Here is a 22,931-nt window from a genome sequence, read left to right as displayed (position 1 = left end):
GAGGTTCACCTCAGTGTCGTAAAACGAATCTTGAGATATTTAGTTTATACTCCTAAATTTGGCCTTTGGTACCCAAGGGGATCCACTTTTGATTTAATTGGATATTCAGATGTTGATAGGGCAGGGTGTAAGATTCATAGAAAGAGCACATCACGGACTTGCCAGTTCTTGGGAAGATCTCTGGTGTCTTGGGCTTCAAAGAAGCAAAATTCTGTAGCTCTTTCTACCGCCGAAGCCGAGTATATTGCCGTAGGCCATTGTTGTGTGCAATTGCTTTGGATGAGGCAAACCCTTAGGGACAATGGTTACAAATTAACCAAAGTTCCTCTCCTATGTGATAATGAGAGTGCAATCCACATGGCGGATAATCCCGTTGAACACAGCCGCACTAAACACATAGCCATTTGGTATCACTTTTTAAGAGATCACCAACAACGGGGGGATATCGAGATTGCTTATATTAACACCAAAGACCAATTAGCCGATATCTTTACCAAGCCACTAGATGAGAAAACTTCTGCCAAACTTAGGCATGAGCTAAATATTCTTGATTCTAGGAATTTTGATTGATATTTTGCACACATAGCTCATCTATATACCTTTGATTATCTCTTTCATGTGCTATGACTAATATGTTTTCAAGTGAATATTATGCTAAGTCATAGATTGAAAGGGAAATGGAGTCCTCGGCGAAGACAAAAGGCTTCCACTCCACTCCATCGAATTATTCATCCTTCGCCGTCACTTCACAATGCTCTCCGATTTGGTATCATCTTCACTCATATATTATTTGCCAAAGGGAGAGAAAGTCAAAGGGCTTATATTTCACTCACAAGTATTCGTTTTTGGTGATTCATGTCAAAGGGGGAGAAAGTATTAGCCCAAAGCAAAAGGACCACACCACCACCAATTTCAAAAATATACGCACCACCACCAATTTCAAAAATATAGTCTTTCAAAATATAGTCTTTCAAATTTGGGTTAAGAAAAGATTTTTCAATTGGTATCTTATTTTTGATATAATTTCAAATTGGTATACCCTCTTCAAAATTAATATCTAAAACCCTCTTGAACACTAAGAGGAGGATTTCTTTGAGGGGGAGTTTTGAGTAGTCAAAGGAAAAGCATTTGAAATAGGGGGAGAAAATTTCAAATCTTAAAAATGCTTATCAAAATCTTATTCATATACCTTTGACTATTTGCAAAAGACTTTGAAAAGGGATTTCCAAAACTTTACAAGTGGTGCAAGCGTGGTCCAAAATTTTAAATAAGAAGAAAGCCATCCATGCATATCTAGTAGAAATAATTATTGGTTTCATTCCAAGCAACCTTTGCACTTACATTATATTTGCTTTGGTTTGTGTTGGCATCAATCACCAAAAAGGGAGAGATTGAAAGGGAAATAGGCTTACACCTTTTCCTAATTGATTTTGGTGGTTGAAGTGCCCAACACAAATAATTGGACTAACTAGTTTGCTCTAGATTATAAGTTTTACAGGTGCCAAAGGTTCACAACAAATCAATAAAAAGACCAAGAAAGGGTTCAAACAAAGAGAGCAAAAGACAACCCAAAGGCAGCCCTGGCCTGGCGCACCGGACTGTCCGGTGTGCCACCGGACAGTGTCCGGTGCACCAGGGAGTTCCAGTCTGAACTTGCCACCTCCAGGAATTTGGGAGGCCGCTCCGCTATAATTCACCGGACTGTCCGGTGTAGCACCGGACTGTCCGGTGCACCAAGCAGAGCAACGGCTTCAAGCGCCAACGGTCATCTGCAATGGTACCGGAACAGTGAACAGTGTTCACTACGCGCGCAGAAGTCAGAGCAGGCGTCAGAAGGCGCACCGGACAGTGAACAGTTACTGTCCGGTGCACCACCGGACTGTCTGGTGGCCCCACTTGTCAGAGCTCCAACGGTTGGAACCCAACGGCCTGGTGACGTGGCTGGCACACTGGACAGTGTCCGGTGGCGCACCGGACTGTCCGGTGCGCCATACGACAGAAGCCTTCACCAACGATCAACTTGGTGGTTGGGGCTATAAATACCCCCAACCACCACACTTCAATGATCCAAGTTTTCAGCCATCAAACCTCATACAAGAGCTATAGACTTCATTCCAAGACACAATCAAAGAGATCAAATCCTCTCCCAAGTCCGTAATCACTCCAAACAAATTAGTGACTAGAGAGAGAGAGAGAGACATTTGTGTTCTTTTGAGCTCTTGTGCTTGGATTGCTTTTCTTCTTCATTCTTTCTTGTTCCCAACTCAAATGTAATCAAGGCAAGAGACACCAATTGTGTGGTGGTCCTTGTGGGGACTTAGTGTCCCGGTTGATTGAGAAGAGAAGCTCACTCGGTCTAGGTGACCATTTGAGAGAGGGAAAGGGTTGAAAGAGACCCGATCTTTGTGACCACCTCAACGGGGAATAGGTTTGCAAGAACCGAACCTCGGTAAAACAAATCACCGTGTCATCCTCCTTATTTGCTTGTGATATGTTTTCGCCCTCTCTTTTGTACTCGATTATATTTCTAACGCTAACCCCGGCTTGTAGTTGTGCTTTAACTCTATAAATTTCAGATTTGCCTATTCACCCCCCCCCTCTAGGCGACTTTCAGGAAGAGCTCAACAACTTCAAGAGGAATGAAGTTTGGAGCCTGGTGCCACATCCAAAGCAAAATGTTGTGGGAACCAAGTGGGTGTTCCGCAACAAGCAAGACGAGCACAGGGTGGTGACAAGAAACAAGGCTCGACTTGTGGCAAAAGGTTATGTCCAAGTCGCAGGTTTGGATTTTGAGGAGACTTTTGCTCTTGTGGCTAGGCTAGAGTCTATTCGAATACTATTAGCCTATGCCGCTCACCATTCTTTCAGGTTGTTTCAAATGGATGTGAAGAGCGCTTTCCTCAATGGGCAATCAAGGAGGAGGTATACGTGGAACAACCCCCTGACTTTGAGGATGATAGGTACCCCGACCACGTGTTCAAGCTCTCTAAGGCGCTCTATGGACTTAAGTAAGCCCCAAGAGCATGGTATGAATGCCTTAGAGATTTCTTAATTGCTAATGCTTTCAAGGTTGGGAAAGTTGATCCCACTCTTTTCATTAAGACTTGTGATGGTGATCTTTTTGTGTGCCAAATTTATGTCGATGACATAATATTTGGTTCTACTAATCAAAAGTCTTGTGAGGAGTTTAGCAGGGTGATGACACAAAAGTTCGAGATGTCAATGATGGGCGAGTTGACCTACTTCCTTGGGTTCCAAGTGAAGCAACTCAAGGACGGCACCTTCCTCTCCCAAACAAAGTACACTCAAGATCTTCTCAAGAGGTTTGGGATGAAGGACGCCAAGCCCGCGAAGACACCGATGGGAACCGACGGGCATGTCGACCTCAACAAAGGAGGTATGTCTGTTGATCAAAAGGCATACCGGTCTATGATAGGTTCATTGCTTTATTTATGTGCTAGTAGATCAGACATTATGCTAAGTGTATGCATGTGTGCTAGATATCAATTCGACCCTAGGGAATGTCACCTTGTGGCTGTTAAGCGAATTCTTAGATATTTAGTTTCTACACCTTGCTTTGGGATCTGGTATCCAAAGGGGTCTACCTTTGAATTGATTGGATACTCAGACTTCGATTATGTCGGGTGCAAGGTTGATAGGAAGAGCACATCGGGGACGTGCCAATTTCTAGGAAGGTCCCTGGTGTCCTGGAGTTCCAAGAAACAAACATCCATTGCCCTATCCACCATTGAGGCCGAGTATATTGTTGCAGGACACTGTTGCGCGCAACTACTTTGGATGAGGCAAACCCTCTGGGACTTTGGCTACAATCTGAGCAAAGTCCCACTCCTATGTGACAATGAGAGTGCAATCCGCATGGCGGACAATCCTGTTGAACACAGCCGCACTAAGCACATAGACATCCGGCATCACTTTTTGAGAGACCACCAGCAAAAGGGAGATATCGAGGTGTATCACATTAGCACCAAGAACCAGCTAGCTGATATCTTTACCAAGCCGTTAGATGAGAAAACCTTTTGCAGGTTGCGTAGTGAGCTAAATGTCTTAGATTCGTGTAACTTGGATTGATCTATAGCATACATGTGTTCTATGCCTTTGATCATGTTACTTTATGCATTTAAATCCATTATTGTTTATTTGTGGTGCTCAAGTTGTACACATGATCCCCGGACCTCACAAGTACATTTGCAAGTGATGCACATATTAAGGGGGAGATGTACTACAACTTGACCCTTTGAGACTAACCTATGTGTTTAAGTACTCTTGGTGTAGACTCAAAGGTGCATTGAAAGGGAAAATGGACTTGGACGTTGCAAAGACTTCCACTGCACTCCGGTATTGGTGTATTTAATTCCAAGTTCACACTTATGCTCTTATTGCCTTTTTTCTCGTAATTGACATTTTTGGTGAGGCAATGGGGTTAAAAGGCCAAGAATGATCCCGTTTTGGTGCTTAATGCCAAAGGGGGAGAAATTAAGGCCAAAGCAAATGGATCAGCTACCACTTGTGAATTTTGAAAACAATAGAGTTAGAACTTTTGATTTGTCCAAAATACTCTTATTGCAAAATTTGGTCTCTTGTGGGGGAGAATTTTGATTATGGGAAAAAGGGAGAGTTTTTGGCACTTGATCAATTTTACTCTTGGAATAACTCTCTATGTGCCCAAACAAGTGTGTTTGACTTAAATATAGGAAAATGAATTTGATTTGCAAAAACAAACCAAGTGGTGGCAAAGAGTGATCCAAATATGCCAAATTAGAGTCAAAAACAATTTGGTCTTCAATTGCATTGATGTTGCACTTCTTTTGGTTGCTTTTGGTTGTGTTGGCATAAATCACCAAAAAGGGGGAGATTGAAAGGGAAATGTGCCTTTGGGCAATTTCTATAATGTTTTGGTGATTAAGTGCCTAACACGTTTAATTGAAGTTCCTATGTACCAAATAAAGTGAGAAGTGCAAATCAAGGCAAAAGGTACGTTTCTAGACTTAGTACATTGTTTTGAGTACTAACATATTTTGTCTAAGTGCTAGAAACAGGGAGAAAAGAATTGGAAAAAGACTTGGCTCTGTGCAGCCAACTCTAGCTCGGCTTGGCACACCGGACTGTCCGGTGGTGCACCGGACAGTGTCCGGTGGTGCAGGCTGGTCCGCGTGAAAAGGCCGCTCTCGGGACTCGACGGCGGCGTACGGCTATAATTCACCGGACCGTTCGGTGGTGCACCGGACTGTTCGGTGAGTCATCCGCGATGAACTCGTCGCCCTCGGGAAAAGCAAAGGGGTGACGTGGCTATAATTCATCGGACTGTCCGGTGAGCCAACGGTCGCCTGCGTCAACGGTCGGCCGTGCAATCTTCGCGCGACACGTGGATTGCTCCAACGGTCAGCTGGTGCACCGGACTGTCCGATGGGCACCGTACAATGTCCGGTGCGCCAATCAGCTCTGAGGACCAACGGTCGGATGCGCCAGAAAAGGAAGGAGATCGCGCACCGGACAGCTACAGTGACTGTCCGGTGGTGCACCGGACTGTCCGGTGCACCACCCGACAGAAGGCAAGTTTGGCCTTCCAAGTTGGCCTCCAACGGCTCCTAGCTGCCTTAGGGCTATAAAAGGGACCCCTAGGCGCATGGAGGAGCTACCCAAGCATTCTCTGAGTATTCTAAAGCATCCAGACTCCGCTCCCACGCATTTGATTCTCTGTGTTAGCGATTTGAGCTCCATTTGAGTTGTGAACTCCGTGTGTTGTACTTTGAGCTCAAGTTGTGACTTGTGTGCGTGGTTGTGCTGTGGATTTGAGTCTTGTGTGTGTTGCTCTCCCCTCCCTTACTTTTGTGCTTCTTTTGTGATCATCATTGTAAGGGCGAGAGGCTCTAAGTTGTGGAGATTCCTCGCAAACGGGAGAAAGACTAAGGAAGAAAGCCGTGATATTCAAGTTGATCATTTGATCGCTTGAAAGGGGTTGAGTGCAACCCTCGTCCATTGGGACGCCACAACGTGGAAGTACGCAAGTGTTACTTGGCTGAACCACAGGATAAAAATCATGCGTCTCGTGTGCTGCTTATTGTGATTGCTTTGTTCGCACGAGAACGTTTCTTAGCCACTTGACTACACTAACACTTATAACTAAGTTTTGTGGCTATTCGTGTTTGATTTTTACAGGATCACCTATTCACCCCTCCCCCTCTCTAGGTGCTCTCAAGAAGGCCTCGCGAAAGGCTTTGGGTCCACTATCTCGCAAGGCCATCCCTTCGTGGGCCAGGGGAGGAACTGCTGGCAAAATGGATTGACGCAGGATTGGATAGACTCAGGCCCAGACGGCTCATTGGATTTAAGCATTATCCGCAGCATTGATCTGATTCTCTCGCGCAGCACCCTCAGACGTCGGAACTAAATGAGGATAAGTCGGCAGGATTATAGGAAGATAAGTTCAGTCGGTTCACTATTACTTAGGTGCACGTTGTTATCATACACGCGTGTAACGCCCCACGGTCGAGTATATAAGGCCTAGGGGGCACCCCGTCAAAAGGCAGGTCATTCATCAGTCATCTACTCTATTCTCTAGCATCCTTCATACTAGAGAATCTCCCTGTAACCCACCATATAAAGATCCACACCAGAAAGTAGGGTATTACGCCTCTCTAAGCGGCCCGAACCTGTAGAAAATTATCCATCGTCTCTTGTGCGCCTAGCACGAACCATCAAGCTACAGTCAGCAACACCGTCCTACCCAAAAGCACCTCGAGGGATAACCCCGAGTGCGCGGTCGGGTCCCAAACACCGACAAGGACTATTGTTGGTGGAGTCACAAAATGTGTAGTCATCTTTCTCTCTCCATTATAGCATTTGGGATTTTGTAGAAAATGAAATGCAAATACCAGATAGTGATGATGAGAATTTTAATGCTACAAAAGTAGAAGAATGTATTCATAGAAATTCCCAAACCACCACTATTTTGCGTTAATAGTATTATCCGTTAATCACAAGCACACAAGTATAAGTGTACAAGACATAGTAGCCGATAAGTATAGGTGTATATTTGGGTCGGGCCTGATGGGCCGGCCCGAAGCACGGAAAAAAGAGCACGGCCCAGGCACGGCATGGCACGAAATATTTTAGTGCCGGGCCAGCACAGCCCGATATATCGGACCGGGTTTGGGCCGAGGTCGCGGCCCATGGGCGGGCACGAGCACAGCCCGTTTAAGGCAGGCACGAAATGACCCATACAGAGGCACGAAAAGGCCCATATATTTATTAAAATCACACTTCATTCCACACTTTCATGTACTTGATAAAGAACACAAAGCTAGAGATAATGTTAGTTAGATGTTTTTTATAGCTTTGAATTAGAGTATGTGATGTAATTTTATTTTTGTTATGAACATTAGATAATGAACTGAACTTACGAACTTTATATAGAGCTGATTATACTCTTTTTCTTTCTAACAAAATGATTTGTAAACGAGGTAGTCATTGCATAGCTCTAGTAACTTAATACAAATATTAAGTTTGCTTTTGGTCAAATTAATTTGTCTTATCTTTTATTTGTTTTATTAAATTTGTTTTGAATTTCGGGCCCTAATGTGAATTCCGGGCCAAAATTGAATTTCGGGCCAAAAATTGAATTTCGGGCCCTAATGTGAATTTCGGGCTTTTATAATTTCGGGCCGCCCAAAATGAGCCCGACACATTTAAGAAACTATGGGTCGGGCCATGGGCCGAGGGTTAGGCCCGTGGGCCGGCCCAGCACGGCCCGAAATTCAAATAATACAGGCCTTTTCGGGCTTGGGCCGGACGGCCCGAATGTACACCTATACCGATAAGGGTATATGTACAACCTAAATACTATGTTGTGATTCTTTAAGCACTAAATATATATAAAAACTCATTCATATAATCCAATATATCTAAGTCTTGTATCTTATTCACCGGTACTAGGGACGACGACAAGGGGGCACAGGGAGGGCAATGTCCCACTAATGCTCCCCTAATTTTATATGAGCTGATAGTTTTTTAGCTAATTCTCATGTAAATGATGCAAAAAAATGCTTCTAACACTCTCCTAATCTCAGATCATGACTTTGCCCTTGACTGGAACCTCTCAAGATGCGACTTATTTATATGGCATGTATGAGTTTAACCGTAACTAGACTTAGAGAACCATGTTAGAGATGTTACTTCAGCAAGATACATCTTTTGTATTTTTTTACACTTACTCCTTAGACATTTCTTAATATAAGAGTAATTTATTAGATATTTCTTAATATACGAGTAATTTATTTGGAATGTATAAAACAGCATCTGCTGAATAAGGTGAAGAAGGCCACAATTATGACTTGTTCGAGGTAAAAAGATATAAAAAAAGGTAGCTTCTCTTGCCATTCATGTACTGTTTCAATATGCCCTTTAAATGCTCTCCCATTTCAGTAGAAAGGTAGAAAGGGCTTTTACATGAATTGCATAAATTATGTACCACATCATTCCACCCAGCTGGGTTTATATACACCACATCTACGCACACTCCAACAAACAATGTGTAAATTGACCAGGCTCGTGAACATCATATATATCTTGCAAAGTTGCATCCACGAGATCTTGTTGGCCAAGCATGAAAGAAATAACAGCCAATTCCCCTCTTTCCTGGTTGATAACCAATTATCTACAACTGAATGACCAACCACCTTGAAGTAACTGCGGCTGTTCTTTTCTATGATACATATCCTGATGAACTCCTGTACATCTCATCAGCCTGCGCTACTGGAACGTAGACGACATCTGTTAGGGAGCTGTGGGTTCGTCCGTAGAAAATGTACAGGAGAACACCCATCAGCAGCCATATGCCAACTCTCATCCATGTGTCACCACTGAAGAACACATTGCAAATGAGCAATTCAGATTAATCACAAAGAGAGAAAACGACTCGGTCATTTCCAACCTATGTTCCTTAGAAACAGAATCATAGATTCAACACTAACCCCAGGTTTATCAACAGATACGTATTTATCAGGATGCACAAAACTGGCAGCACTGGAACAAAAGGGCATGTGAATCCTACAGAAAACAAATCACAGATACGTACTGTTTAGTTCAAATATACTGGTAAGGAGTGTTATGTGAATTTATTAGCAGTACCTCCAGAATGACCAAAAGAGTGCCTGCCAGCATCTTGGTCGATCCAGGAGAGCAAACTGAGGCCAGCCAGAAGGAGCACAACTCCAATGATGCAGCCAATACATATCGGGAGACTGATATAGAGCAATATACTTTTGTTAGGACAAGAGTTTTTCTATGTTTGTTATTAATGTGATGAATCATAAAGTGATCAATTCAAGGGGCCGGCCTACTATCATTTCAGACAATTGGTCATATGGTACTTACAAAGGCAACCATGTGGCAGAGGCTGAAGATGTGAGGATCAGAACCCCTATACACACAGATCCTATGCTTAAAGAGGCTATCTTTCGGCGCTTTGTCTCATCCATCTTGCCTAAAGAATTAACATGGAAATTCTTTTTAGTAGCTAGATGAAGTAAAATGTATCTGTTGTTGGAACAACAAAATTGAAGAAAAAACCCGAAAGCAAATTTGTATTACCTTTATGCAGCGGTATATCAATGAGAGGGTCCTTAACTGATTCTACTACCACAATCACATCCTTTGTCTGAGACAAGGTACAGTTCCCAACTCCAAGAAGAGCCCTGTCCCTTTCCTCATCGCATTCCTGGTTCAAACGGAATGATTCTTGCAGAGAGGGTGGCAAAGGGACCTCATCTGGAGGGACATATCTGAGTATCAAGATCGAAACAGCAACTACGGTGAATGCAAGGAGTGTGCCTACACTGACCTGCAACCAAAAGAACATATTTTTTATTTCACTCCACCTTATGATTTGTATTGCTTGTGTGTATGTACAGTCCTGAAGGAACTCTCTCTTCCATAGTCCATTGTTGTGAAAATGGCTATGACTAGACAAACCATAAGAATAACCCTTGTGTTCTTGGTACTTTGGAGCTCCATCTCTAGGATAAGTAGTAGTAGTAGCAGTAGTTAGTGCCTATGTTATGGCATCTAGATATAGCATCTTATCTTCTACCTTATCTCTACTTTAGTAGTTGTAATCTTATCTCTACTTTCAGTTGCAACAGACCACTTGGTCCTATATATGTAACTATAACCAGACATGGTTAGTGTGGCCTAAGTAATAGAGAAAATCTCCCAAACCTGTGTCTTCTCCACCAACACAAACAATCACAGATAGCTGGTTCCTTACCATTCCTGCTAACTGTGAGACATCCATTGTAAAAGCCAGAGCAGCTGCACAGATGCCTGTCACAATTGTGCTCTTAACAGGTACTTGAGTTTGCTTGTTAACATCAGAGAAGAAGGATGGCAACAGGCCATCTCGTGCCATGGCCATAAGTATTCTAGGCTGCGAGAATAACAATTCAAATCATAATGACACCAAGTATTAAAATATCATCTGCATAGTGCTGATGTGGTTCACCATAGTACTACATGCCTACATCTTCGCTCATAGATGTGGCATGGGAATCAAAGTTCATTGCAGCATTAGTTCAATGGGATTTAAATTCAAAATGAATGAATGGGGGGCAATGTAATTGATGGATAATGTTGAGTTAAATGAGGAATCCAAAGTGCAAACCGAAGAACAGATAAATTATACAATAAGGGTCAGGAGTCATTGAGTTTTGGCCACTTACAAGGCTAGGTTCACAACTTATTGCAGAGTAACTGACAGTGGAATGAAAAGTTCACATGTACTAGAATAGTAGAATCAACTCAAATTCCATTCAATTTCATCCACTGGGTGTCATCAGGAGTAAGTCATAATATACTTTTATGTTTTATCACTGTATACCTGTGGAAGAAGTGAGCCCATCAAGTTCGAGCAGAGTGCAAGAACAGCACCAGTTGTCACAACATACCTAAAATTAGATGGTAAAGTATGTAAGTCGATGACTGGTATACACAAGAGGGCAAACAAAAAGACAGGACTTACATGGCCCATTGCATTCCATGTTTTGCAAAGGCAGATGAAATAGGAGTATCTGGGTCCATGGCAAAATATGGTACCAGCCCAACAATAACAACAGAAACAGCCATATACAATGCACAACAAATAGCCAACGCTACTCCGATTCCCAATGGAAGATCTCTCTGTGGATTCCTAACCTGAAGGAATCAAAAGGGGGTAAACATAAACTCTTCCAAAAGAAGTGCACATCTTTGGCAGATGGGGTCTTCCTAACCTCTTCAGCTGTACTAGCAACTGTATCAAAGCCTATGTATGCAAAGAAAACAGTTGCTGATCCAGCAAGCATTCCATTTACTCCATATGGGAAATACCTGGAAAGTTCATATACCTATGAGCACACCACTATGAAATCCTACAAAAGAAAAGAAGCACTAAGCCTTTATGCATTACCCATCAGAATCCTTGTAGCCGACCCATCCTATTTGGAAGCCAATATAACTACCAGCTACAATAACAAATATCATTACAAAAGCATTCAGAACTGTTACAACTCCTTGTGCAAATGAACTCTGCAACAATTCAAATAGAATGACCATAAGTGGTTCTGTAATTGTGGAGAGAAGGAATAAGAACTTATGAATCGATCAAAGTAGTGACCTCTTTAATTCCCATGCAGAGTAAAACAGTCACAACACAAACAAGAGCAGCTGCACAGGGATCAATAATGATACCAAACCATGGAAGCTGATGGCGTGCTAAAATCCATGGCAGACTATCCTGTCCTCCAAAAAACAAGGCCTGGAAAAAATAAAGAAAGTTCATCAAACCAGGCTTATCATCCAAAGCATTGACTGAATACAGTTGAACTGAGCTAGATGCTAAACAAATCATACTTAGTTACTTACTAAGTTTGGAGATATACCACGGGCAACAGCAGATCCACCAATAGTATATTCCAGCACTAGAGCCCAGCCAATCAACCAGGCAACACTAGGTAAATAAAATGACCCTGTGAGTTCATTCTAGGCATTTGTTTATAGATAGAAAATTTGAGTTGTAAGTTTATTCATTTGCATATTGACAAAATAATACAGTTCATCATACTTATCTGAAAGAGCTAGTATTTCATATCATCAAAGAATGTATGTTTACTCATGCGTCAGTAACTTACCCTTCTCCAACACAGATGTATGAATAATGGTAGGCACTTCCAGCAGAGGGGCAACGACTAGCAAGCTCAGCATAACAGAAAGCTGAAAGTGTGGCTGCTATTCCAGCTATCAGAAATGAAATTGTCAATGCTGGACCAGCGTGCTCCCTAGCAATTATTCCCACAAGAACATATACTCCTGCTCCAACTGTGGAACCAACTCCTGATAGAAAATATAGGTTCATCATGAAGTGGAATGGTTGAAGAACTCTATTACTATAGAATCTGATTCAGCCCATCAATGTTTTGATTTTTAAGAACAAGAAGCATTGAAGTAACCTATATCACTATACAAACTTACTAGAGTAATTTATCTGTGTAAAGAGAACAAGTCGAAGGAAAAAAAAAAGCAACAGTTGGAGTGAAGGATCAAGAGATCCACAATCCACAGCTTAAGCCAACATTGACTAACCTATGAAAAAAGGTTTTGTTGATTGGTGCCATTGCCCATTACAGTTCTCAAGGATCTAAAAGATACTATTATTAATCACCTATTCAAAGTTAAATCATTAGGCTGTGACCAGCAGACTGTGCATATGGCTATACAAATCATTGTTTTGCACTGTCAAAAGTGGAGTTTGAAATAAGAGGTGAGATTGGTAAAACGGCTGGAGATAGCCTTATAGTTCTTCTGAAAAATGCCTTCAGATGCAGTTGGACCAACTGTTGTATTTTCGTATTGCCCAGAATGCCCCTACGTCCACCACTCTCTTTCTGTCACTGACGCATGGGCCCCACAGGGCACAAGTCATCTTCTCCCTTCTTGTTCTTCCCCGTCTTGAAGCAACCGCAGCCGGCGACTCCTGCAGGGACGCGGCAAGCAGCGTGGCCGGCGACGCTCGTGAGCTAGGGCAGTGGCAAGCACACGGCGGGTTGCGGCACGACCGAGCGTGAGGCCGCCGGCTCTCGCGAGCTGCGGCAGTAGCGAGCGCGCGGTGCGCTGCCGCAATAGCGAGAGCGACGGGCTGCGAGTCGACGAGCACGGCCTGCACGGGGCGGTGGCGCGTGAGCGTGACCGAGGCAAGCAGGCGAAGGATGGAGTCTGCTCGAACATGTGCCCACGTGGCCGGTGGCAGCTCTCCAGCTCGCCTGCGTGGCTGCACTGCATGGTGGGTGGTGGCAGCGTCGACGGCTGCTCGGCATAGAAGATGGAAAAGGAGGAAGAACATGACCTATGGGACCACACGTCATTGACAGGGAGAGAATTCGAAGGGTATTTTAAGTAATACGAAAATACAGTGGACTGTAGGCTGTCTCTATGCATATGGTTTTGCACTCTGACTGTAGTCGTATAGTGAATTTTAAAATAGAAAATGAAATAAGAGATGATAAGTTGCTCGAGACAGTTCAGGGTTTATCTTTACTAGGCTGCTACGTCCGAAACTAGATGATAAAGTACCAATTATGATGTTACATCTCCGAAAAAATAAATACAAATAATAATTTGTCAGATCAACACCAATAAAAAACTGGACAAGTTCAAGGAAACCAAGACCAATAAAAGCAGTTATACTATACAATACAGAAACAGAGCAAGTCGCTACCAATGCAGCCATCCAAATTACAGGAGAATAACAAATCAAAAATTTTTACTTGAATAGAGAGAGCGCAGGTCACAGTACGCAAATTTTGAAAGAAAGAATCAATGAAAACTTGCAGAGACAATTCATGACTTAAATAGTACTACTTCCATTCTCAAATATTTATATTTATCGTTCGTCGGTTTATTTTTAAACTAAAACGTGGTAAATAAAAAAGAACAGATGGCGTAGTAGTTTTAAAAATTTAGTATGTTTATACAATTCTTGATGCATATATTTTGTATATGTGTCTAAATTTATTATCATTCGTTTAAATATAGACATAAAAACCAAGAAAGTGAGAGGAGTACTATGAATCAATGCATATAATTTTAGCAGCTCCGTTGGTCCAGAAATTCAGCAGAATTACAGAGACTAACAAACTGTGCAAATTCTCTTCTACTATCTAGTAACTTATTCTGTCATAACAAGCGTTATAAAAATCTTTTTATGTCACCCCGATATAATTTCTTACTGTCAGTTGTGTGGAAAGGATACGAACATACTCCGTACAATTTACTCACTGGAGATATCATAAAGGGCAAAAAAAATACGTCCAGTTACGATATCGATAGTGAAGAAAATTATGGCACGTGAATTGCACCTGGCAAATTCCACGGCAAAGCCAGCGTGCTGACCAGAATTCGCTAAAACCCCGCAAAAACAACCAGCATCTGAAAACCACGAAAGCCCATACAGTACAAGAACACGAAACACAACGAGTTGGCACAGCACAGAATCACACCGAAGAAAAAACCGCACCGATGGCGACCAGCTCCGGCACGTTGAGCTCCTTGGCGAGCTGCGGCTGGCCCTCGGCGCGGATCCGGTCGGAGTCCACCTGCTTCCGCCGCATCAGGCTCCGGAACCCGCCGCCCCATCCCCTCCCGCCGCAGCCGCTGCTCCCCGCCTCCAATGCCATCAAGATCGCCGGCACGGCAGGACAGAGAACCGGCCTTTCTCGCGGGATTCGATCAGAGGGCGGATGAGGGCATCTGGTTCCGCGGATTACGCGGCGGCTGGACGGAGCGAAAGACAGAGAGGAGGAAGAGGAGAGTGAGAGGGGTGGATGGGGACGGCGAGCTCGCTCGGCCGGCGGCCGCAGCTTCCCCCTCTCGCTTTCTTGGCTCGAGGTTCCCTCTCGTCTGGTGTCGTATCTGTTGGAAAATTGCTCGCTCTGAGAACAGCGCACACTGGGAGAATTCTTTATAGTGGTACACGTGTATGTTGTTTTTACCTCTATCGAGCGCACACTGTGGATGTAAATAGAATGTTTTCGCCAAGATTCAGATGCGTTCAACTGTTCACCGAGAATCTTGTTTACATTTCTACAATTTTTATGCAGAAAAATAGAGCGGGGCGATAATATGTAAATATATAATTTCCAGTGGAGCGTGTAGAGCATGGCTAGGTGCCACAATTAAATTTAGCCACTCGAATTGAAAAAACTTATCTTAGTTTAAAAAAGTTAGATAAGTTGCGGTGACTTAAAACCAAACAAATAATATATAAAATAGTACGATGTTCGTGCGTTTCTGTGGCTGTCGACGGACGTGTCGGTATGTGGGTGTATACGTTGCCGCATTCCTGCGGCGAGGGGATGGGATCTGATGCAGGGTGTGGGCCAGGAAGATATAGGTGCAGCAACGTACCGACGATGAATGGGCGTGCTCATCATTGGTCGCGTCACTGTAAAGGAGGAGTAGGTGACAGCTAACCTTTCTTGAATTTGCCTCGCCCAGTGCTTGCATGCAAGGTGATCTTCCTGTTGGATGTGTCCTCTACAGCCGGTCATCAGAGATCGGATTGGGCTTAACCTAATTATCTATATGCTTAAACTAGACCCTTGATTGGAAGGATCCACGCTAATCTCGGTTGGAGCCCCCGGTCACACGACGCTATATAAAGGATTAAGGGGTCGCAGGAAAGCCAAACCTAGTATCTTGCCCTAAACCCTAATCCACATAGAGGCCCCGTTGCCTAAGTGTTAGAGTGACCGATGAACGAGAACCAATGATGGCTCGGATTTCGATGCCTATTGCTCCTTTGTAGGGCAATAGAGGTGACGCCGACGACAGTGACAACTCTCCACCATCACCTCGCCAGGACGCGTCAACACAATAACAACGAAGTATATTTCACTAATCCTTTCAGTAGAACAGATCTACTCGTCATCGATGATTTTAGTTACGGACTAGTATTCTAGGCTTAAGAATCGATCCTACGGCGAGCGCGAGGGGCTTCACCTGATCCTGGCGTCTTCTTCTATTCCGCTGGTTTGCGTTGATTGCATTTGGAGGGAAAGTCAAGATGAGGCTGAGGCTCCTAGCCTGCTGTTGCAATGATCTAGATATGTGGATTGATCCAGACACCGTCTACTCCATTCGCCCTAGCTGCTGCGGCGACGCCCCCAAGACGCGCTTCAAGCGCTGTTTATTTCTTTCTTTCTCCTTATCTTTTTTTTCTTGCGAGATAGGTATCACAGAGATCGGTCCATCCGCAGTTGAAGACGAAGAGGAAGTCGTTGACGGCGAGTAGGTAGCACAGGGACCCTCCCCGTACGCCCTATTAAGAGGCGTCACCTACACAGACGTCTCCATCTGATCTGAAAAATATTGTAACCTTCAAATAGTTTGACCGGTAGTCTTTTATATCCTGCAGATAAACCCGAATTTTTTGTATTTTAGCCCTTAAACAGAAGTAAATTTACGTTTAGACCTAAAAAAAATTTAAATGCAGTTTTGGACCCTTAGCTCGGCGCCATAGCTTGTGGCGCCGAGCTAACACAGCTCGGCGCCACAGCCTATGGCGCCGAGCTGTGACGTGGCCGCAACGGCTAGCTGCGTCCAGGGCTGACCTGGCGCTGACGTGGTGGCGGCGCGGCCTCGTAGCTCGGCGCCACAGATCTTGGCGCCGAGCTACGAATTCCTATAAAAACGCCCGCGCGGCTGGCCGAGAGCAGCTCATTTCATCCCATTTCCAAACTTCGTAAAAATTTCCTGGATTCAAAGATTTGAGTTGGTTCACTTCGTAGACCAAGGTATGATTTCGAACTGATTCGTTTTGTATATTAGTTTTTTAGTTTAATAATTTGTATACACCTATTATATTATCATTTCGATTATTAGTTTGTGTAAACTTATTATAAAGCATAATAGGTACAAGTGATAATTATAATCGTTTATTAGATGAAAGACATGTACCGAGAGGCGTTGTGGCAGAAGAGAGGTCGTCCTCGGGAGTTATATCCGGACGTATCTAGTAAGGATGCTCCTGTTCCTCCTGAACTCCCCGTGCCTAACTGTGACTGTGGCAGACTGGCTTGGGTACATCAATCACAACATCCAGACACGGCTGCTCGCTGCTACTACCTTTGTGGCACTTTGGACGTACGTAGCTTATGACTTATCACTTAATTTTGTTCGCATTCATTTTTTTGTAGATATGTAATAGTGCATCTTTCCATTATTTTAGGGACATCAGAAGTGTTTCTTTTTCCAGTGGATCGATGGTCCTGATAAATTTGACCCTCGATATCTTCTTTTCGTTAATTGGTTGAGTGGAAAGACCAGTCATGAGCGTTTTAAGTGTTGGGTACCTCCTCCCCCGAATCCTCCACCAATGACGGATGAGGAGAAGGAGGTAGCAACAGAAAGACGGATGGACTCACCGCCTCGATGCGATTGTGGAGACCGTGCTGTCATCGACGAAGACTATGACAAGCAGTTCTGTTGTCCGAACATTGATTATGTGAGCCCATTGATACGCTAAATGTATAAACTAGTTTTTATTTACAATAAATTACTAATTTTTTCTCTTGCAGCCATACGGGTGGCGTAAGTGTCGTTTCAGAGAGTGGTTGTATGGTCCTTTGTCCCATTGGCCAGAGCCAGAGCCAGAGGTAAAGGAAAAGAGATACATGGGGTGGGCGGCAGAAGAGGTCAAATTTGATCCAGTACTCTGCAAATGTGGTATTGAAGCTAAGTATGGATTAGTTCCTTCGGAGCTTGGCGTTGGATATTTTTGTGGACATATGGTCGATTACGATGAGGTTGGTATTTCTTTTGCACCAGATGTAATGTTATAGCGGTACTTACTATTTTTTTGTAGGAGACGAGGAAATGCAGTTGGGAGAGTTACGACGACAAAGGAGAGGTGATGCGCACAATAGAGTCCAAGAGAATAATGGGACAGAAGATGCGTTGTGGATCTCGACTCGTTGATTCGTACATTAACGATCGCATACGCGACATGCGTAGGGAAGCAAAATCTGCCTTTTATGATAGCCCGAAGCGTGCAGAGTATAGGAGGTTGAAGGCGGCAGATGAGAAGAGAGCACAGGATGCAAGGGAATGGGAAGCGGCTCAAGCCGAGAAACAGATGTTGGATAATCTTGCTGATCGCCTCAAGGGAAGTAAGTGAGATAAATGATATTATAATTATGTTAGTACAATTTATTCTCCCAAGCTGCAGATGAAGCAGAAGCCAATTATTACAAAAGAACTGGTGACAAGTGTGATGCAGGACAATGCAGCAAGTGGAATGAAGTTGTTGTTGAGGATTGCGCGACGGATGACTCCGAAGATGAGTTACTCATAGATTGTGATTCAGACTGAAGAATTGTAGCCTATTATGTAGTATTTACGTATCAAAAATAATTTAGAACTCTAAAGATGCGTTACTTATTGCTTATTATGTTTTTTACAGTTCACAAAAAAATTTTGCAAGAGTTCCCCTTGTTTTATTAACAACCACAGTTCAAATAATCACATATTATAAGACATATAAGCATTTCAACATATAATACATCACAAAATAACATCGAATATAAAAACATCCACAGAACATAGTTCTTCATATAATGTCCACAAACAAAGTCCAAAATACAAGTTCCCCAACACATAGTCCAAAACACATAACATAGTTCATATTACAACGTCTCCAGCATGAGTCCAAATCACACAGTCCATATCACAAAAGTATTCATTTCCTCCTAGTCTTACCCTTGCCCTTGGCCCCAAGAGCGTCGGTGCCTGGAGTGTAAGGGTCTCGTGGACGCCTTCTACGTGGTGTCAGCTGTGATGGCTGAGTTGTAGGAGCATCCTGCAACTGAGACGGTCCAATCTCCACCTGTCCTGCGGCGCCAGCGCCAGCGCCAGCGTCGTCGTCGTCGTCATCGTCGTCGTCGTCGTCGTCGTCGTCCTGGCCCACGTTCTCAAACGTGTCCCGCGTCGATCGCGACGAGCTGAGTCCTGCTGTAGATGGTCCAACTGCACAAATGGGAGGCTGAACGTCCTGCTGCATACGAGGCACAGGCAGCTGCACGTCAACGCCCGCTAGAGACCGGCATCCACACCGAGCCGCTGCTCGACGAAGACGACGTGATACCCTCTGTAATCGAAATGTTAGTTAAAGACATATGTTACAACATACAAATAAACAAGTTTTCTGTTAGACATTGATACTCACTGATAGTAACGATAGCGTAGTAGTATATGAAGTTCTCTGTGAGATACGCTCGAGTTCAACAACAGATACGAGCATAGAGTTTCCCTATCACAAGTTAAGACATTAGGATGCTCAAAAGTAGACATAAAACATTGAATTGAAATCTCTAATTTTAGTAAAGAAATAGTTACCACTCTATCAAGGATTGGAGCAGCCTCAATTTGGGATCCGTGCCGAGCAGCTATGTCGAAAGCTGTGTCTTCGTCGTCTGACGATTCTTGCTCGGCGTAGTCTGCTGCTGTCCACTGTCCCTTCAGTTTGCACCTAGTCACACCAGAATACCAAATCAAATACCTCCGGAAGTTGTAGTTTGTGTGCGCCTGGTCATTCTCATAGTTCAGATCCCCCTGCTGGTTCCATTCATCAATGTAATCACGATGGTGCGTCTCGAAGTCCGTGACCTTCTTCTGTCTCTGTCTGTCGAACCTGCAAAAGTTAGAACCATATATTAGCGACTAACTGATATTTCAATTATTAGTTAGAATAACAAGTGCATGTAGTAACTCACTTATGAAGTTCTATTGAAGTCGAGAATGGCTCCACCGGAAACTCCTGGCGCAATCCGAACTGTCGAGCAACTCTGTGGGGCAAGTGGTACTCAACAGCATAAAAACAGATGAGGGGACACCTCATGAGGTAGATGTCCTCGTCTATTGAGCACATGCTGCTCAACTGTATGCTGGCGAAATATGGATCAAGATACGGTTGCCAAGTCACCTGCAAAAGTTTTAGAAAGCCCATGTAAGCACGCTGATGTCGTGTGATAAAAGTAGAAAGGACATGTAAAAAGAAAAAGGAGATAACTCACCATCGAAGGAGTAAGTGCGTCGAGCTCGTTTGAGTACTCCACGTAAGCACGCTGGTGTCGTGTGAATGGCTCCTCGACCTGGTCCCAGCGGTAAGCAGCCGTGGGCTTAAGCCGATGTCCGGCTACCACGAACCACTCACGAGGAGGAAACTCTCTGGGTCGCCCGACGGGTATGTGTGCCCACATCCACAGCTGTAGTAGGTAGACACATCCACCTAAGCTGGCGGTCCTCGACGAACGACGACAAGCCTCGCAAAGTTGCCTGTACAGGAAGGCCAACACTGCTGAAGCCCAGCTGTAACCTCCGGTCGTATCCCAGTCAGTCAGGCAGGGCAGAAACATCCATGACGCGCTGTCGCCTGTCGCGTCTGGAAAAAGAACTGACCCAAAGAGATGGAGAATCCAAGCTCGACAATGGTATCCAACCGTCTGCTCATCTGCACCAGGTGGACACTGCCCAAAGCTCTGCCTAAGCCAGGTCAGTGGGACTCCGGTGTTGTGGCTACCTCGTAGCTCATCCGGAAGCAGTCTCCCAAGAAAGGCCTCCACCCTCTGCCTCCAACCGCCTGGTGATGCCTGACCTGTCACTGGACGACCCATAATGCTGAGACCAAGAATCTTCTGGCAATCTTCAAGCGTCACGGTCATCTCACCGCAGGGAAGGTGGAAAGTGTGAGTCTCGGGCACATACCCTCCAATTACATTCTGGCACCTCGCACACAACAGTGTAACGACGCTGTGCATACGAATGTCTCACCTTGAACGGCCTCTTCCGGTTCACAGAATATTCCTGTAGCCATCGTCTCAGTGTAGGCAGATCCTTGAAAAGTAAGCCAACCTTAATCTCAATGCTGTCGGCGTTATCCGGAGCCTCTAGCAGTTCATCGTCACGTCCTTCAGCATACGCACGGGTCGAATGACTTAAACTGCTAAATTCATGTACTGCAGGGTCTCGCTCCGGACACAAACGTCTTATGAGTTCAATTTCTTGCTCGGTCATTTCTTGAACCGGACGGTCATCATCAGAATCTACGGCCCGTGCAGCCTCATATGGCTCATCCTCATCCTCAATCTGAACATCAACACTATTGGATGCCCTGCATATGTTGTCCATATTATATGACACAGGCACATCAATCTGAACATCAGCATTATCGATATGTGGAGATCCTGCATCGGGTCGGAGCAAGAAAAACCACATTAAAAAGTCTAATCAAACGAAATAATGATGGATACGAACAATGTGTCGAAGACACTTACTAGGATGATCGTGAACTGGATCCTGGGTCAATGGGATCTCTTGGGGGGGTACCACCGCATTAGAAGCCCCACAAACGCCGGGAATAGAACGAGAAATCCCATACTCGTGCGGACCCGATTGAGCATCGGGCACAACAACGACTTCTTCATGAAGCTCTACCAAAGGAGCTTCAATACGAGATGCATTTGGCATTTGTGGAGACAACCCGACTGGACCTCCGCAATGACTAACAGGTAACTTTTGAACAACCACATCCAAACATGGTGGAACCATCGTCTTCACAATTCTTAAATATATCACCCAATCATCTTCTGAGGTAATGGAGATCAACCGTCGGACAACTGTTCCATATGTAATATGGGACAACAAACCCTGAATTGATATTCTAGGGTCGTTTATGTCGCAACTAATCTCCTCACGAGCTCGAGCCAAAAGCTGGTCAAAAGTTGGTCTTTCAACGAACAACATGGTCACGATCTTCATACCATCAAAAGTAACACTCCCATAAGCATCTATCTCCACCCTTCCTCCATGGTATAGTGTTACTAGGCTGTCCATCTATTGCAAAAATGGATTACTAACTCAATAATGGCTACATACTTAAGCCTACTTACTTACTAAGTAATAAATATATATTAACTAATAACCATATAGTAAATATTAAATTAACACATCAAACGAAATTACATAATCTATAAATAATGTACGAAAACTATGTATACCTGAGAACGCATACGACTCCAGCTAACGGTGGAGAAGGTTAAGTCGGACGAACACCTACGTACAAAAAAATTGTCAGTAAAAAATTTGGCAGCACCTCCCCTGTAAAGTGATGTTTATAGAACCTGCGAATAAACGACAACACGATGGTTGCCAACACAGAAAACATGTAATATTTTCTAAACACTAAGAATTTACTAAACACTAACAATATGCTAAGCACTAACAAGAAACTAGCTAACTATTTTAATAAACACTAACAACAAAATTACTAACTATTTACTAAACAATAAACAGTTTACTAACTATTTACTAACTATTTACTAACTATTTACTAACAATAAACACTAACAACAAAATTACTAACTATTTACTAACTATTTACTAACAATAAACACTAACAACAAAATTACTAACTATTTACTAAACAATAAACAGTTTACTAACTATTTACTAACTACTTACTAACTATTTACTAACTATTTACTAACAATAAACACTAACAACAAAATTACTAACTATTTACTAACAATAAACACTAACAACAAAATTACTAACTATTTACTAAACAATAAACAGTTTACTAAATAAGAAATTTAAAAAAAATTACCGGCGGCGAGCAGGGCGGGCGGCGAGCAGGGCGGGCGGCGAGCAGGGGCGCGACGGCCGCCGGTGTCGAGCAGGGCGGCCGGGCGGCGATTCCGGAGCGCGGCGATTCCGGGCGGGCGGGCGGGGATTCCGGAGCGTGTCGACCAGGGGCGCGGCGGCCGGCGGTGTCGAGCAGGAGCTCGGAGCAGGGCGGCAGGCCGGAGCTGGGCGGCGGGCGGGCGGCG

General features: G+C 43.9%; 1 protein-coding gene across 3 annotated transcripts; it reads right to left on the bottom strand.

Annotated features, from left to right (window-relative positions):
• Positions 1-8,367: 8,367 nt before the first annotated feature.
• Positions 8,368-15,010, bottom strand: LOC103643787 (cationic amino acid transporter 2, vacuolar). Of its 3 annotated transcripts, none has more exons than XM_008666951.3 (14): positions 14,564-15,010; positions 12,183-12,384; positions 11,917-12,001; positions 11,669-11,809; positions 11,462-11,580; positions 11,286-11,382; positions 11,036-11,208; positions 10,895-10,961; positions 10,286-10,444; positions 9,610-9,859; positions 9,394-9,502; positions 9,148-9,260; positions 8,991-9,066; positions 8,368-8,879 (listed from the first exon to the last, which is right to left on the bottom strand). In XM_008666951.3, exons 1-14 carry the CDS (start codon positions 14,721-14,723, stop codon positions 8,723-8,725), a joined length of 1,908 nt encoding a protein of 635 aa, XP_008665173.1. In that variant the 5' UTR covers positions 14,724-15,010; the 3' UTR covers positions 8,368-8,722. The 3 variants fall into 3 exon arrangements, with proteins under 3 accessions (XP_008665173.1, XP_008665174.1, XP_008665175.1); XM_008666952.4 differs by having other exon boundaries at positions 8,370-8,879; positions 14,547-14,980; XM_008666953.4 differs by having other exon boundaries at positions 8,370-8,879; positions 11,917-12,020; positions 14,564-14,980.
• Between the last annotated feature and the right edge of the window lie 7,921 nt (positions 15,011-22,931).

The sequence above is a fragment of the Zea mays genome, chromosome 1 (assembly GCF_902167145.1).
Source record: "Zea mays cultivar B73 chromosome 1, Zm-B73-REFERENCE-NAM-5.0, whole genome shotgun sequence".
NCBI lineage: Eukaryota > Viridiplantae > Streptophyta > Magnoliopsida > Poales > Poaceae > Zea > Zea mays.
The sequence above is the reverse complement of the archived record's forward strand: the minus strand, read 5'-3'. Positions and strand labels throughout refer to the sequence as shown.